At 38.3% G+C, this 18,009-nt stretch overlaps 1 protein-coding gene across 11 annotated transcripts in view; it reads right to left on the reverse strand.

Moving 5' to 3' along the window:
- Nucleotides 1-464: 464 nt before the first annotated feature.
- Nucleotides 465-18,009, reverse strand: part of kiaa1549lb (KIAA1549-like b) — a 60,631-nt gene continuing 43,086 nt past the window's right edge. For 5 of the 11 annotated variants that reach the window (XM_053235069.1, XM_053235066.1, XM_053235065.1 and 2 more), the window contains exons 13-20: nucleotides 15,250-15,374; nucleotides 13,760-13,986; nucleotides 10,879-11,011; nucleotides 7,428-7,805; nucleotides 5,103-5,200; nucleotides 4,830-4,975; nucleotides 2,962-3,113; nucleotides 466-2,193 (exon numbers count right to left, since the gene is read on the reverse strand). In XM_053235069.1, the coding sequence (XP_053091044.1) occupies nucleotides 1,942-2,193; nucleotides 2,962-3,113; nucleotides 4,830-4,975; nucleotides 5,103-5,200; nucleotides 7,428-7,805; nucleotides 10,879-11,011; nucleotides 13,760-13,986; nucleotides 15,250-15,374 (1,511 nt within the window). In that variant the 3' untranslated portion in view covers nucleotides 466-1,941. The other 6 variants (XM_053235068.1, XM_026913638.3, XM_053235072.1 and 3 more) reach the window with 6 other exon arrangements.

Here is an 18,009-nt window from a genome sequence, read left to right on the forward strand (position 1 = left end):
TTTGACTCATTCAGATTCATTCACAAAGATATTCATCAGATTTTAAAACAAATCCTTCCATCCACAATTTTATTTCTTCTTCCCATGTAAATTGCACAAATGCTCTGTCATTGCGTTTATTCGACTGTTATTTAAGTACTTTAAAAAAATGCAGGAAAAAATGCCTCTGAAATGCACTGACGCTCTTCAAAGATAATGAAAAATGAATGTATGGATAAATGCACGTTAACGGATCAGTGCACAAATTAAATTAAAGAAAAAAAATATTATTACACACCCATTTATGATTGACTTCCTGTTTCCAAATACAGAAATTGTGACAAAAAATAAAAAAGCATAGAAAATAAAAATGTAGAAAGGAGCATCAACTATACCATTATGGCTATGTATTCTGTCAAAGGATGATTTTATATGTATTTAATTTATATATATATATATATATATATATATATATATATATATATATATAAATAGAATAAGCACTGGCCAGAGCGCCATAAGTGCTCACATTAAAAAAAAATGTAGGATTGCATGTAAAAGGTGTGTTAGCGGCTGAGAAATAACATTTAGTGTGAAAGGTGAACGAAAGAAATCATGTGGCACGTTGCGCATTTCAAACATTATATGCATAAAATAGTTAACACAATTATGTTAGAAAATATCGTAACACAAACTGTTGCATAACTCTCAGTAGGAAGATGACTAATATGTACATTCATACATTCCAGCGCTGTTGAATTCTGGATTCTGATTGGTCAGAAGGTGTTGATTAATTTTCTATAACAGCAGCTCTGACAGTAGCGCAGGTTTATCGTTTCTATAGTAACAGCTCGTTCACAGGGACTTGTACGGCGGACGCTGTTTATATGGTGATGTTTTCCGTAAGAAGACGTTTATTTAACATTTATGGAAGGAGTCTCCAGTGTCGGTGCTAAAGATTTGGATTCAGAATTAAAGCTGTTTACGCTTTGCAGATTTTCAGTAACATGACAAGCTGCATGTTTTTTTATCTTCTTAACTTCAAGAGAGAGAATAAAGAGAGGCTGGTGAGGGAACGACTGTCTATAGCTGCTATAACGTAAGTGAGAACAGGAACTTGTTTCACGGATGTTCCTGAACAGAAATTGTAAAATTGTTGGCAAATCACTGTGAGGAATAAAACACATGCTGTTATCCATCCATTTTCTGTAGCGCTTATCCTATATAGGGTCACGGGGAGCCTGGAGCCTATCCCAGGGGACGGCCTGGACGGAGTGCCAGTCCATCGCAGGCCACAATCACACACATACACACACACACACACACTCATTCACACACAAATTAGACAATTTAGAGATGCCAATGCAGCCTAAAATGCATGTCTTTGGACTGGGGGAGGAAACCGGAGTACAAGCTCCACGCACACAGGGTGGAGGCAGGAATCGAACCCTCAACCCTGCAAGCCAAACATGCTAACCACTGAGCCATCATGCCCCTCACATGCTGTTATAGAAAACTAATCAACTTCAGGGTAGCAAAAGAAACTCCGCTTCATTACACCATGCCAGTATTTTATTCCCTACATGTATCACACCAAGTATGCACTTATGGATTGGCTGAGTTGTGCATAGCGGAAACAAAAAAACTTTTTTTTTTCATAACCATCATCATTCATCATTCCTGTGTGTTTGGAATTAGAGTTAGATATGAAAGTAGCGATGGATTTGATATTGTCTTTTATCCAAAAGCTTTACTTGATGCTAAAATATAATGCCGGTGTAGGAAAGGAGACAAAGCTGTATAAACAGGCAGCCTTTTCATAAAACACATACACCTTTAAGTTCTTTTAAGGAATGGAAGTTTCCAGGAAAATTCAGGAGCCTGGCTTTAACCAAAAGTCAGCAAGAAGAGAGCTCCAGAGCTCGAGAGTGCAGTTTGTGCTCCAGTTCTGCAGGGGGAGCTCTAGACCTGGAACTCAAACATGTCCGCTTGCTTTTTGGCCAGCTTGGCGACCTCATCACGGATGGCCTGGACCAGAGCCGAGGTGGAGAGCGTGATGGGAGTGATCAAGTCCACGGGTTCGGTGGACAGAGAGAACGGCTGATCGGGTTCCCCCTGAGGAGGAGACACCGCCTGGCTGGGGTTCCACTGGAAAGGACTTCCTCGAGGGTAACGTGGGTTCGGAAAAGCTTCTGCGTAACCTGGCAACGGAACCTGAAACAGAAATCACTGCTTTAGCCACATTTTACAAAGTTAAACCACATTTTATTAAGTTTTATTAATTTTAAGAGGGAGAAAAAAGAGAGACTGGTGAGAGAACGACTGTTTATAGCTGCTATAAAGTAAAAAATAATATTAAATATGATTTACAACATTAAGTTACAACATCAAGTGTAACTCTAAATGTGCAAAAGCTATGACATATCGCTGTTTAATAAATAAAAAATGTAATCATTGTCAAATTGCTGTGGTATAAGAGGAATAAAACACTTCGGGAGTGCTGTTAGAAAAGAAACTGGATAAATTTGCTTCATCATACATTTTTGATTATTTTCCTACAGCAGCATGCTTCAGAATGATGTTTCCTTATTCCACTAACTTTGTAACTCAGTAAACTTCTGGTATAGGGATGGATGATATGATATTAGCTAATCTGATGAAAAATAAATAATATTTAAACAAAAAAAAACCTGGCTGCATGTTTAAAAAAAAACAAAGTTCTAAAAAGATATCTCAGAAAAGTGTATCGTGACAAAATCATGTGACATACCATGTTATAGGAGGTTAACTGTAAAAAAATATATATATATATACATATATATATATATATATATATATATATATATATATATATATATATATATATATAATGGTATAATTGTTTATGCTAGACGTCATGAAGGATTACAGGGAGGATTACAGCTCGGTTATGAATCAGGACTCTTCCATGTGAGACTGTAGGCGTGTGAAAGAGTCTCGTACAGAATCAGTCCATGGTGAAGACACGTCCTCGGGCTCTGGGGGATACGACATCCACGAGGGGCTGTGATAGGACGAAGGAGGAGTGGAGATGAAGTAGCCGGGGTAGCCTGGCCTGCTGGCTGGGATGGCGTACACAGCAGTCATCGGGTTTCCTGCCAGACACGTGAAATGGCATTTCAAAACTATACAAGTAATAACTAATCACCAAATAATAAATAATCACAAATAATAACTAATCACCAAATAATAACTAACCACAAATAATAACTAGCCACAAATAACAACTAATCACCAGATAATAACCAATCACAAATAATAACTAACCACAAATAACAACTAATCACCAAATAATAACTAACCACAAATAATAACTAACCACAAATAACAACTAATCACCAAATAAGAACTAATCACCAAATAAGAACTAACCACCAAATAATAACTAATCACCAAATATTAACTAACCACAAATAAGAACTAACCACAAATAAGAACTAATCACCAAATAAGAACTAATCACAAATAAGAACTAATCACCAAATAATAACTAACCACAAATAATAACTAACCACAAATAACAACTAATCACCAAATAAGAACTAATCACCAAATAAGAACTAACCACCAAATAATAACTAATCACCAAATATTAACTAACCACAAATAAGAACTAACCACAAATAAGAACTAATCACCAAATAAGAACTAATCACAAATAATAACTAATCACAAATAAGAACTAATCACCAAATAATAACTAACCACAAATAATAACTAACCACAAATAATAACTAATCACCAAATAATAACTAACCACCAAATAATAACTAATCACAAATAACAACTAATCACAAATAATAACTAACCACCAAATAATAACTAACCACAAATAATAACTAATCACAAATAAGAACTAACCACAAATAATAACTAACCACAAATAATAACTAATCACAAATAAGAACTAATCACCAAATAATAACTAACCACCAAATAATAACTAATCACAAATAACAACTAACCACAAATAATAACTAACCACAAATAATAACTAATCACAAATAAGAACTAATCACCAAATAATAACTAACCACCAAATAATAACTAATCACAAATAACAACTAACCACAAATAATAACTAACCACAAATAATAACTAATCACAAATAAGAACTAATCACCAAATAATAACTAACCACAAATAATAACTAATCACAAATAAGAACTAATCACCAAATAATAACTAACCACCAAATAATAACTAATCACAAATAACAACTAATCACAAATAATAACTAATCACCTCTCATTTGTGTCATTTCTGTCGCTCAGGTTCTTTCATGCTCTAGAATATTTTTTATGCCTGTTTTGCTGATTGTTTTGTTTCAGATGTTGATGTGTACATGTACTTTTAACTATTATTTTTATGTGTATTTATTTCTATTTTATTTTATTCTATGTAATCATTACTGTTTTATTCTGACTGTGTTACAGTTTTGATTTGTTCACATGTGCATGTACTTATTTTTTATACTTGTATTTCATTTTTTTTTCTTTTTTCTCATTTTCATTTTTTTTACACTTTTTTTTTTTACTTGTATTTCATTTCTATTCTAATTTTCTTCTTTTTTAACTTATTTTTCCCTGTGTATTCATTCCTGTTTCGTGTGAGATGCACATGTACAAAGGCATTTCTTTCTATTTTGTGTCCTTTTTTGATTTTCTTTCTCCTTTCTCTCTCTTTTTATTTTTGTTTAATTTTGTTTGTATTATTTTTTACTCTTATTTTTTCTATTACTTTGTTTCTGCTTCCTTTCTTAGGAGGGAAGGCAGGTCATGTGTATATGACACACACACACACACACACACCTGAGTGGTTGAGTACAGGCTCAGTAGTGACAGGTGGGAGTGACCCTCTGCTCATTGGCACGTATGTGTTGCTGTCCTGCTGACTCGGCACGTCTGGCACAGATGATTCAGAGCTGTGAGCTTTTGGGCCGAGATCTGAGGAAGACCTGAGGAAATTTAGAACATGCATTGACTTGTATTCAGCACTAGATGGCAGAGTAGGAACAGAAATCGTTGACCGTCTACACATCCACACTGACAGTGTGAGTTTAGCATTGGACTTGATGCTCGCACCTCCGCAGTGAGCTCCTGGGCGCTGGGCCTGTTCTGGGAGGAACGGGAGGAGGAGGAGAGTCCGTGACCATCTCCGGCAGCTGGGTGAACCTGAAGGTCTGAACAGTGCAGTTAGCATCAGCACTACTAGAGACATTCAGATAACTAACAAACGCCTTGCTACAATCAGTCTATAGCTGTGTGTGGAAGCTGAACAGCGAGCCAGTTTACACCTCGTCATTTTACATGTCCTGTGTCTGGTTTGGAATCTGGAGGAATTTTGGAATGTGGAGGGGTTTCTGTGATGCATTAGGAGGGTTTTTTGTGAGAATATAATGCATTAGGAGGAGTTTTTGTGATGATGTAATGCATTAGGAGGGTTTTTTGTGAGAATATAATATATTAGGAGGGGGATTTTGTGATGATGTAATGCTTTAGGAGGAATTTAGATTATGATGTAATGCATTAGGAGGGATTTTTGTGAGAATATAATGTATTAGGAGGGATTTTGTGATGATGTAATGCTTTAGGAGGAGTTTTTGTGATGATGTAATGCATTAGGAGGAGTTTAGATTATGATGTAATGCATTAGGAGGGATTTTTGTGATGATGTAATGCATTAGGAGGAGTTTAGATTATGATGTAATGCATTAGGAGGAGTTTAGATTATGATGTAATGCATTAGGAGGGGATTTTGTGATGATGTAATGCATTAGGAGGAGTTTAGATTATGATGTAATGCATTAGGAGGAGTTTTTGTGATGATGTAATGCATTAGGAGGGATTTTTGTGATGATGTAATGCATCAGGAGGAGTTTAGATTATGATGTAATGCATTAGGAGGGGATTTTGTGATGATGTAATGCTTTAGGAGGAATTTAGATTATGATGTAATGCATTAGGAGGGATTTTTGTGAGAATATAATGTATTAGGAGGGATTTTGTGATGATGTAATGCTTTAGGAGGAGTTTTTGTGATGATGTAATGCATTAGGAGGAGTTTAGATTATGATGTAATGCATTAGGAGGGATTTTTGTGATGACGTAATGCATTAGGAGGAGTTTAGATTATGATGTAATGCATTAGGAGGAGTTTAGATTATGATGTAATGCATTAGGAGGAGTTTTTGTGATGATGTAATGCATTAGGAGGAGTTTAGATTATGATGTAATGCATTAGGAGGAGTTTTTGTGATGATGTAATGCATTAGGAGGGATTTTTGTGATGATGTAATGCATCAGGAGGAGTTTAGATTATGATGTAATGCTTTAGGAGGGATTTTTGTGATGATGTAATGCATTAGGAGGGGATTTTGTGATTATGTAATGCTTTAGGAGGAGTTTAGATTATGATGTAATGCATTAGGAGGGGATTTTGTGATGATGTAATGCTTTAGGAGGAGTTTAAATTATGATGTAATGCATTAGGAGGAGTTTTTGTGATGATGTAATGCTTTAGGAGGGATTTTTGTGATGATGTAATGCATTAGGAGGAGTTTAGATTATGATGTAATGCATTAGGAGGGGATTTTGTGATGATGTAATGCTTTAGGAGGGATTTTTGTGATGATGTAATGCATTAGGAGTAGTTTAGATTATGATGTAATGCTTTAGGAGGGATTTTGTGATGATGTAATGCTTTAGGAGGAGTTTAGATTATGATGTAATGCATTAGGAGGGGATTTTGTGATGATGTAATGCTTTAGGAGGAGTTTAAATTATGATGTAATGCATTAGGAGGAGTTTTTGTGATGATGTAATGCATTAGGAGGGGATTTTGTGATGATGTAATTCTTTAGGAGGGATTTTTGTGATGATGTAATGCATTAGGAGTTTTTGTGATGATGTAATGTATTAGGATGGTTTTTTGTAAGAATATAATGTATTAGGAGGGATTTTATGATGATGTAATAGGAGGTTTTTTTGATGGTGTGATGTCTGAGAGAGGTTTTAGTTATGATGTATTGGGAATGGTTTTGTTTATGACAGTGTATAAGGAGAGGTTTTTGTTTTGACATGCTGTACAGGGAGGTGTTTGGGCTACGGTATACAGGGAGGGTTATGGTTATAGTGTATTAAGAGGGTTTTGTTTATGACATAATGTGAATGTAGGGGTTTGGGCTATGATGTAATGTATTGGGAGGTATTTTGGTTATGATGTAATGGTTAGGGTTTTGATTATACTATACTGAGAAAGGTTTCGGTTACGATGTAATGTTTTGGGAGGGGCTTTGGTTATGATGTATTGGATAGCATTTTGGTTATGCTGTAAATTAAATAGGTTATGTTGATCTGAAAGGCCTTGGGTAGCTGGGGCAGTAGCTTTTGGGTCACTTAAAAGCTTACCGGTTTGCTCAGGCTGCACTGATAGAGGTCATGGCCATAGGCTGGTACCCACTGCAGTCCACCTTGGGCATGGCTCATGGTGTCAGGTGCGCTAGTTGGCCCCTCAGAGTAGGGAATAGAAGGCCCGGGGCTGTAAGGGCTAATCGCCTGGTGCTGCTGGTGGTAGTGGTTCCTTCTGCTGGATGAGGTATGACCTGCAGAAGCCAGGCTGAAAGCTTCCTCTAACAGCAGATGCATCTGCTGACGCACTTCATCTATAGAGGGCTGTGAGCTCAGTGTGGATGTCTCTGAGTGACCTTTGACCTGCCGCCCATAGCCATAGTGACGGCGAGCAGCTAAGCCATCCACGTTGGTCTCCTCAATGATTTCAGGCTCCGTCTGAGAAATGAGCAATACGAACATATCAAGAACAGATTCAGCTACTTTCACTTCTGCCAGAAAGCATTACATGACACCAACATTCCTCCAAAATATCTATAGAATTTTCAGCTAAAGTGGACATTTATATTCTTCTAGTAATGAAAGCTGGTGACTGACCCTGTTAATGTGGTTTGGAGACAAACATCAGCCAAACATGACTGGACTAAGGCAGTGGGCAGTGGTAGCTCAGTGGTTAAGACGTTGGACTACTGATCAGAAGGTCATGAGTTCAATCCCCAGCACCGCCAAGCTACCACTGCTGGGCCCTTGAGCAAGGCCCTTAACCCTCAACTGCTCAGATGTATAAAAAATGAGATTAAATGTAAGTCGCTCTGGATAAGGGCGTCTGCCAAATGCCGTAAATGTAAATGACTAACAATATCTGCACTACAGCATAAATCCATAATCCATGTGTTTTTATTAGCACTGATGCTGCAAACAGTTCCAAAAAAACTAAATATTCCAGGTTAAGACACGTGTAAACAGCAAATAATCTGAAAAAAAAAAACTTATATTGATGTGTTTAATCTTTGAAAGGTTTAGCCCTGTTAGCTCATTTATAAAAGGCGCCCCTGCTGCTAGTGACATTCGTTCTTAAATGCTTTTCACTAATAATCTCTCTGTGTTTAAAATAACGTGCCATAAAGAATGCACACTGAGCTGGTGTTTGAGGTCTGTGCATTTTGCTGCTGTTGCTTAAACAGCATTAAGAGAGTCGTGTTTATTTATCGCTTTCCTCGGCTCCACCTCCTCTGATTAATAGTCCGGGCTGAGCTCGTAAACGCTGAGTTAGTGCAGTAATGAAAAACGAAGCCCATCTGCAGTCTGCTGCAGGTGTGTGTGTGTGTGTGTGTGTGTGTGGGGTGAAATCTCTCTCTGCATTTATCTGCCTCAGTCCACCATCTTTCTCCTTCCTTTGCTCCCTCTTTCTCATGTCACAGGAAATCGGGAGCACCGCATGCTGGGGCTCATAAATCAGGTCGTGCTTGACTCGAGGTTCTGCAGTAATCTCAGATGGATTCTCTCACTCTGTTCAGAAGATCCAGCTGCAACGTGTTTTACTGGATATTGCACCAGGGACAAAAATATTACAGGGGTGACAAGAATCCTGTTGCAAAAGACAGCCATTTCCTTAAGAGATAAATTAGGCTAATACTGAAATAATGCTGGAGTAACCCATAGATTTTAGACTAAAATCCAGTTCACACCGGACGCATCGCCTCAAGAGCCCATTCAATTCCATTTTAACAAGTGTTTAAATTAGGGATGACATTTTTTTCAGACCAAGTACAAGTAGATGTTCTTTTCTCTCCAGAATTCGGTTATCAGGTATGAATAGGTGAATTTTGTTTTTAGAGACATTAAGTGTTTAATGTTTAATAATTAATGAAATAAGCCTAGTCTTAAAGCCTAAAAAACACTCCTCACTCTCAGCCAAGCCAATCTAAATACACAATATCATTTACTAATTACTGAAATGTCTTTCCCGAACTGTCCTGAAGAGGGCGCTAACATGACAAACTGAATGTACAGCAGCGGACAAACAAAAGAAAAGGAAGGTCACTTTGGTCTCGTTTGCTCTCGAGTTCTCTTCATTACTAAGTCTGTTTTGTCCGTAGTGATCTGCCTGCTGTAATTACGAAACCCTTCACCTAAAAATAACAGGTGTGTATTTGTGTTGATCGTGTTTCCTCATGTTGGTTTTCATGTTGGAGTATCATAGCGTACGAACACAGTTATGCAGCTACAGATTGCACAATCACGCATCTTTGTAGAAGATTTATCTCTTTTTATGCATCTCTGGTTTAAACAGTGGCCATTAAAAGTGTACACATGTTCTTTATAAAGTTCACAAGTTTATTTTAAAATGAAGCGCATTAGCTAGCTACATTAGTTAGCTTGGATGGAGCAGGATTGCAGTGGAGAAGAGTGAGTTTTGTTTCACTTCAGAAGATCACTTCTGTACAGCTGTAAGTAAAGTGTGTTTTTGTTTTCACTGTGTCAGAATCCCTGATTGTCAAGAACAACATACTGGGTAAGAGCTGTTATTTTCATTCACCTAGTATCCTCTGTAGACATTTCTTTCCTCTGTAGACATTTCTTCACACCACACTTTCTATAAATGAATGTGCACTTCATTTAAAATCATCTACAATCACAAAGATATGATTGTGCAATCTTGTGTAATGTTTCCACACTATGATACTCATTTTACATCAACATAAAGAAACAAATATTCCACTGATTTACTGTTCTATTGTCTCATGTCATGCTTTCAGTTACAGCTGGCTGCGGCCGAGAACGAAGACCCGAGAGCAAAAACGAAACTTAGCAATGTGAGCTCCTCTTCTTCTGTTTTTTTTTTTTTTTTTTTCCCGGCGCTTTACATCTAGTCTATTGTGTTAGTGACCTCTTCAGGACAGTGGAGTCTGGAGCAGATTTCCTTAGGGGCGTGGCTGGGATGGGGGCGTGTTTGTCAGCTATGTCAGCTAGAGATTCTGATAGCTCTTGAACTAGGCTCGAGAGCTATCTTGAGCTATCTCGAACCAAAAAAAAAATCACCAGAAACCTCAAAAATGAAAAACGACTGGAGTCTGGAGTTTAAGTCTGCTGTTGCTCTTTCTCTTGCCCGTAGCTTGTACGGAAATGCAGCTCAGACATCTCTGGTGTGGACTGACTGAGGTCTTGGCTTGACATTTTTACGTGATGCGTTTGGTGTGAATCCAGGGTTGGGCTCTACTCAGACAGTTGCCTGAACGCCAAAAATCTAAAAAAAAAATTGAGTTCATTTTTCACTAATAATTAACTCCCTGTCAATGTGGCTTATCCTTATACAAATTTGAGTGTTTTTTTCTAACCCATTACCAGTCTCATTTTTCTATTTTTCCATCAGACAGACATTAAATACCAAGCTATAGAGTGATGATCTTGTATCTTTCCCTTCTCTCACTGAAATGCCAATACAGCAGCCCAACTTGCAAGAACCAAAACCATCCGACAGACAGTTGTAGTACAGATTAGCATTACTCACGTCGTAGCCGCTGTTGCGGATGCCTTTCCGTGGCCGTTCTCTCATCACCAGAAGGTCCATCTCGGTTCCCCCGGGACTCGGGCTGTTTAAAGATTGTCTGCTCCGATACTCTGGATATTTTACCTCAGAGAGTCTGCAATTAATACACACATGACAATTATATCATTCTCACCCTAGACTTTAATTGTTGTATTCTGGATTCTTGAATTCTGGATTCTAGCTGATCAGAAGATGTTGATTAATTTTCTATAACAGCAGCTCTGACAGTAGTGCAGCTGCGAATCACAGGTTTATATTAATGCACTCGTTCTAACACATTAATGTTTCTATGGTAACAACTCATACACTGGGACTTGGTGAAGCTTTCTATAAGTTGATTTAACATTTATGGAAGGAGTCTCCAGTGTCAGTGCTTTGTTGCAGTCGGATGTAAAGCTGTCACCTTTCCAACGTCTTCAGGACAGAGGAGTTTACACTTTGCAGTTTCTCAGTAACATCTTGTTTCACAGACCTTCCACAACAACAAAAGTACAGCTTATCATTCTTTAAAAAATAAAAAAGATATAATGGTATAAAAATAAAACACTCCTGGACTTGCTGTTGCAGGAGAATAATCGACTATGGAATGGTAACAGTAACTGCCCTTCATCACACCACCCTATTGTTGATTATTTTCCTATATCAGCACAACACAGGCTGTCACAGTGGGGTCTGAACAGGTTTTTCACAAATACATTATATAGACAAGCACACTAATTAAATCTTTGTGTTAGAAGTTAATTTGAAAATATGAGGCTGATGATTATAAAATTGTGCATGAACCTGACAAGGTATTGGACTGATTTCATAAACTCTAGCACTACAAAACACTACAATTAACTGCTCGATTCCCTTTCAGGACTTTCAGATTGTGAGTAAAAGTGAAACTTAACAAATTAATCCAGATTGAGTGCTTTGGAGCTTTTCCTGTTCTGACCAGCTTGCAGTTCACTTCATTTCCCTTCTATATAAGAAATTGATTGACTGCATCATCAGCATATGTGTGTGTATGTGTGTGTGTGTACGAAGCCTAGGTCTGCCCATCACACCATTACACATTGCACACAAGCATGAAATTAGCCAAAGGAGGCTAAAAAAGCCTGTGTCACATTGACAGTTGGATCAGATATCCTTCAGTGACTGCAACCAGAGCCATTAGCTGACCCAGATGTCCTTGCATTGGTTAAAAAAAAAAAAAAGTAAAAAAAATTCAAAGAAAAGCAGAATACTGGCCTTGTGTCTGAGTTTAATGGTTGGATTACACTGGGTCTGGGGATAAACTCTTGGGCTCAGTGTGTAATCGTCTGTAATTGGCTGTAGTGAGAGAGAGTGCTTCTGTAGGGGCACTTGTGGTTTGCAGCTTGATAAGAGGATTTGCGTAAATTGGCTGACACGATTTCAAACCCCTCGGCCATCCAAAGCCTCTGCTTAAAGTCGTGTGTTTAATTTGAGAATTGACGGCTGTTTATTTGTAGGATGAGACTGTCTAGATCATAACGAACAAGATGAAAGTAGTTCTTGATACGTGTAGCACCTGAGGAACATCTGAATTGTATGATTATGCGGGGGTACACTACCTCGATTCACAGCTAAGATGAGTTGTCACTTCATCACATAAAAAAAGAAGTGTGTGAAGGGTGCAGATGTTAATTTCCTTCACAAACGGCAGATGAACATGGGGAGCGTTGGAAACTCCACACAGACAGTAACCCAAGCTCAAGATTGAACCAGGAACCCTGGAGCTGTGAGGCAGCAACACCACCCATCATGCCACCCTGGATGTAGAGTCAGGACGTTTTTCACCCTTGGTCCAAATACTCAAGTCTGCAACCACAATGGATTCTGGGCTTGTCTGGGGTTTGGCTCATAACTGCAGGTTTGCTTTCATATAGAAGAATTCCTTCCAAACCCAATTCCATATGTCACCTCTGTGCACTCAGGTTTGCCAAGTGGTCGGCCCTAGTTTCACCCATTTGCTGTTTTTATTTTTTTATTTTCCTTTGGTACCTACACTCAAGCTGGGAAGAATAGCACTTTTTGGATGGATGGCATGCCATTGTGCAGGAATACCTGCAAACATGGAGCTGACCTCATTTAAAGAAGATTTTTAACCAGGCAGGCTGGCATGAGAAGTGCATTTTTCACGATGCTCTCAGTGCAAGCACTCGCACCAGAAATGTGAGCTAATTACAGCACTCCAGTCCTGGGAAAGTCTGGTTTTTATATATCAGTATGCACAATAATGCTTTCCCTGGCATCATAAAAATAGAAACAGGAATTAATGTGACAAATTGAACCAATCACATTGTCGGTAAACAGCCCCAAACTGCCATTTTCAAGAAGACCTGGAATAGGTTCTCCAGGATAGAAAACAGCATTCACACCTCTTCAATCATACCAACTAAAAAGTCAAGTGCAACAATCACCTTAGATCCCTAATGACCAAGTAAGAGGCAACAGTGGTAAGATGACATGAAGAAGAAACTTTGAGAAGAATCAGACTCAAAATGAAACCCGTCCTCTTCTGGCTGGCACCAGACAGTGGGATTTTAAATCCTTATATTATAGTAAAAAAGTAAAGAAAAACATTACTAAGTGTGTTTACAGGATGTTCATTATGAGCAGATTGTGAATAAGTGTCCTGGGATGAGCACAGGACCGTGTTTATGATTATAACAGCAGCTCTTAGGTACAAATGTACAGTATCCAGCTAAGACTATTGAAGCAACAGTGAGACTTGGGCATACATTTAATAATGTAAGTAAGATAACATGCTTAGATAATCCCAGTACCATTAAATCCTAAAATATACAACAGAATTGTGAGGTCGTCACACACAAACCTCCTGCGTGATTTGACATACGTGGAGCTCCGGTCGTCGTCGTACTCTGGCGTTCTGCTGGACGGTCGTGTAGCTGGGATGTGTTCGGCTTTGTCGCTTCCGTGTCTCGTAGCCTTGGAGCTGCCCTCGGCTGATGGGAAGTCGTAGTAGCCTTTCCTCTTGGCTTTCAGCCTTAGCTTGTTCCTGTAATGCTCGATGTCAGACTTCTGCTTCAGAGCTAAATTCACCTGAGGAGAGACAGAGGAGGAAGTGGTTTATCTGAAAGCACAAAATAAAAGAAATAAGAAAGAGGAGCACTTAAGCCTTGATTTCCCATCGGTCAGCTAATTATACACCCTCAAGGGAAATGTGTCATGGATTTTTTTTTAAATGCTAATTTAAGTGAACGAGGCCAGAATAGGTATACATTTGGTGCGTTATTTCACTGCATGGGATCTGGCGCATAAAACTGCTATTACATGTACAGTTTACTTTAAAAAATGAGTCAAGACATTCTGACCAATCAGAGTCTGGAATTAAACAGCACTGTGATGGAGTTTAGTTTAAAAGACAGGAAGCAAACCAGTTAGTTCATCTCGCTTCCTTGGTGAAAAGAAGTTAAAATCAGGAATTTGATACATGTCCAAGAGTTTTCTGATGGTTAGTACTAGTTCAGTTGGTCTTCTTAACTAGCAAAACCTTGCAGGTAAAGCTGACCTGGTTTCTTTATGGTCCTGCTCTTCTATGCTGGATTTTCATAATAGAGATAAAACACTAAAGATGATTGAGCTCTTAAAATCACTCGAGGATAATCTGGACTCAGAACACTGAAGTAATCAAAATGATTTAATGAAAGAATGTAAAAATAACACAGAACGTAGATTAATGACACAGCACGAAAAAAATATTAGCGAATTAAGTTAGATACAAGAGACATGAACGCGTAATAACTTTGAACACAAACAGGAAATACGGTATATACACATTGTTATTAACTAAGAACAAGACAAAGGTGACACTGATAACTGACAAAATCCAATGAGTTAACACGGCTGAGGAAAGCAAAACCTAAACAATAGCAAAAGCATGTTGAAGACCGATAACAAGAAGCGCCAGAAGGGAAATTTGTGCGATGAATGTTTTGGTGATATTGTGGCTGGTGAAGATCGATGGCATCATGACATTTTAGCCAAAAAACCTGGTTGCATCTGCCATGAGGTTACAACTTGGCTATAGGTGGATCTTTCAAGAAGATAATGATCCTAAATGTGTATCCAAATAAACAGAAACGGCTGAAGGATGGAATATTTTTTGCGATTTAAACCTGTGGTCAAACCTGCTTATATACAGGAGCTTGAAATGGAGGAAAGAGTAAGAAGTAAGATCCTCAACAAGCATCTCCGATCTTGTTAGATTTTACAGGAAGAGACTCTGCACTGTTATTCTCTCCAGAGGACAGACAGCGGCACCAAAAATTAACTGCAGGGTGAAAACAGCATTTTGCAGCGTACCTCGCCATTCAGGACAGCCGAATCTTGACTGCGGTCAGAGGAAGCTGGCTGCGAGTACGCCGGCGGTGCTGCTATCGGTTTTACAGAGATGAGCTGCAGAGATCCTGATGAGGTGTCATACGGATCTGCCAAAAACACACACACACACACACACACGCACACACACACACAGCATGAACTCACACCTTCATTTCAGTGGCTACATCAGCAGAGCTGTGCTCTGTGCTCTGAGCTAGAAATGCTGCAGATTATTAACTGACTAAACTAGGAATTCATCGATACCATTTTTTCAGACTGAGCACGACTGCATGTTTTTTCTGTTACTCATCGATACTGATATAAAAATGAGTAACCTGCTTAATATTAATCAATTAGGGACGTCATAGAACATTTTATTTAGCTCTGTTTATGTTGGTGGTTGTCGTGTGCTGCTAGCAATGAACTCCTCGTGCTGAGGTTTATATTTTCAGATGTCAAAATGTGTACAAAATACAAGGACTCGTGCTTTTTCTGTGGCTGAATCTCACGTGGTGTTCTATTGTTCATGTAGGGCACTAGGTAGGGCACACAGTGCCCTTATGTTTCACCCTACAAAGTGGAAAGGAGTTGATTTGGGACTTTAATTAATATAAAATCAAGCTGAATGCCAGCAACCGGAAAACATTACTATGGCTAAATGAATAAAAACAAATCAGAAACATTAAATTGTAGATAACATCGTGATGTCTTAAATATGCAAGAAAAAAGGAGATGAGAAAAAAGAACAAAACTCTGTCAGGTCGCAAAAATGATGCTCAGCATGACAGCAGTCTGGACACATTGCCTGAAGCAAAGCAGACTGCAACCTGTGCTGTGTGAAAAGGAATTACAGCATCGTCCTACAATACAAGTCACCTGATAAAACCAGCTTTACGGTGTTTAAAAGTATTGGCACCCTTGCCGGTACCTGGGTAATATTTGTTGCTGTTAACACCAACTTTCTGCGTCTCATGCTCAGCAGTGCCCCCTGTGTGGAAGAGTGGTATGGCACTAATACCAATTCAGGGCTTTTTGCCTTCATCCAATATTTAATATTAAAGCAGCAACAACTTTTTCTTGACATTAGCCTCCTGTATCAATCCCACATGGCACATGAAACACAATGATTATTAGAAAGAAATAAACTGTCATTACTATTTTTGAGATTTATTAGTAGATGTTCCTGTCTCTTTGTACCTGTAAGGTCAAACGCAGTCTGTGTCAGCAGAGGAACATGAGGCAGCATATGGCTGCGACGATGTGCTTTACACACTCCCTGTAAAACTAACGCAGCGTGAGGGAGAACTCTACATGACAGATAATTATGTGTGAGGGAAGTGTCTGTTTTTCTCTGAGAGGGTGTGTTCATATGTGCAGAGAGATGTCTGTGTGTGTTTATTATTCAAATCTCATATATAGGACCCTGTTTTCATCCTAGTTAGTATCTGCTTGCTGCTAGTTTGCTTAGATGAAAGCGTTTTGTCAGAAATAAAGGCATGGAGGGGTAGCACTAAGCAACAGAAAGTGTGAGATCATAATCTGCTGGTACTGTGGGATTTTACAACACATCAATTTTTTATTATTATTCTTATAAAGCGCAGTCTTAAGTCATGTCGCATTTCTTTCAACGCTGATTTGTGGATGATTGCTAAATGTAGGTGCTGTGTAATGTTGTGTAACGGAAGTGACTAAAAACCAAAGGAATATTCCTTACACTGACTTACAAGTCAAGTGGGAAGTGTTGTGTTGTTACAGTAAAAAAAAAAAAAAAAGCAGAAAAGCCTCATTTCTACTTGATGCATGACTTTGTGCGCAAATGCAGAAGCAGCATCACTGTGAGCGGCGTTGTTCACGCACTCACTGCGTATCTTCTGCACATCCAGAAGATTTAAAAGCCCCATCCACTACATGCCACATCAGAGCCAAAGCATCCCATCAAACTCTAAATTGTTTAGCGATATCATACACAGCGACGTTAATCACACTGACAAACTCTGTCTCTCTTTCCGCCGTGGTTGTGATTGGTGTCGTGGGCTGCATCACAAATCTAAAACTCTGACTTTACATTTATTTACTAAATTTAGAAAATCCAGAGGGCTGGTATGTAAAAAAACAGAGCTTTTGGTAGGTTTGAAGGCTATATTAGAGGTTTTTAAAATTCTAAGTATAATAGAAAAAACCGCTAGTGTTAATATAAGTATAGTATAGTATACAAGTGCAGTTTGAATCTCTGCTCCAGCTCACTGAAGCTCCTCAGGTAGAACGTCACCAAACATCGTTTTAGCAAAAAGACGAGTATCTGCACTTCATCTCAATTAATAGAAATATGAAGGGAAGTTAAATCAGATGAAGGATCTGAGCATCCATATGTCCAATCTGTACCATTCATGAGGGAAAAGACAGCGCACTTCGTTTTTATCAAGTAGAATAATAAAAATATCAAGTAGGATTAGTGTTAATACACCCAGGAAACAAGAAATAATAATATATGGAACAGGTCTCTTTCTTTCTTTCTTTCCTTCTTTCTTTGCCTCTAGTAATATTTTTATTACTGGTCTCTACCACTTTTATGACATTCTACCACATTAACAAGAGAAGAAATAAGAATAAATTAAAATGGAATAAACATAAAATATATAAAAAATAATTATAGATTAGCCAAACAAACTTGCTTTAAACAACAGTCAAAATAAAGTGCACAGCATAGAGATAGGTCTGAATTTAAGAGCATTTACACTACCT

Source organism: Pangasianodon hypophthalmus, chromosome 6 (genome assembly GCF_027358585.1).
Source record: "Pangasianodon hypophthalmus isolate fPanHyp1 chromosome 6, fPanHyp1.pri, whole genome shotgun sequence".
NCBI classification, from domain to species: domain Eukaryota; kingdom Metazoa; phylum Chordata; class Actinopteri; order Siluriformes; family Pangasiidae; genus Pangasianodon; species Pangasianodon hypophthalmus.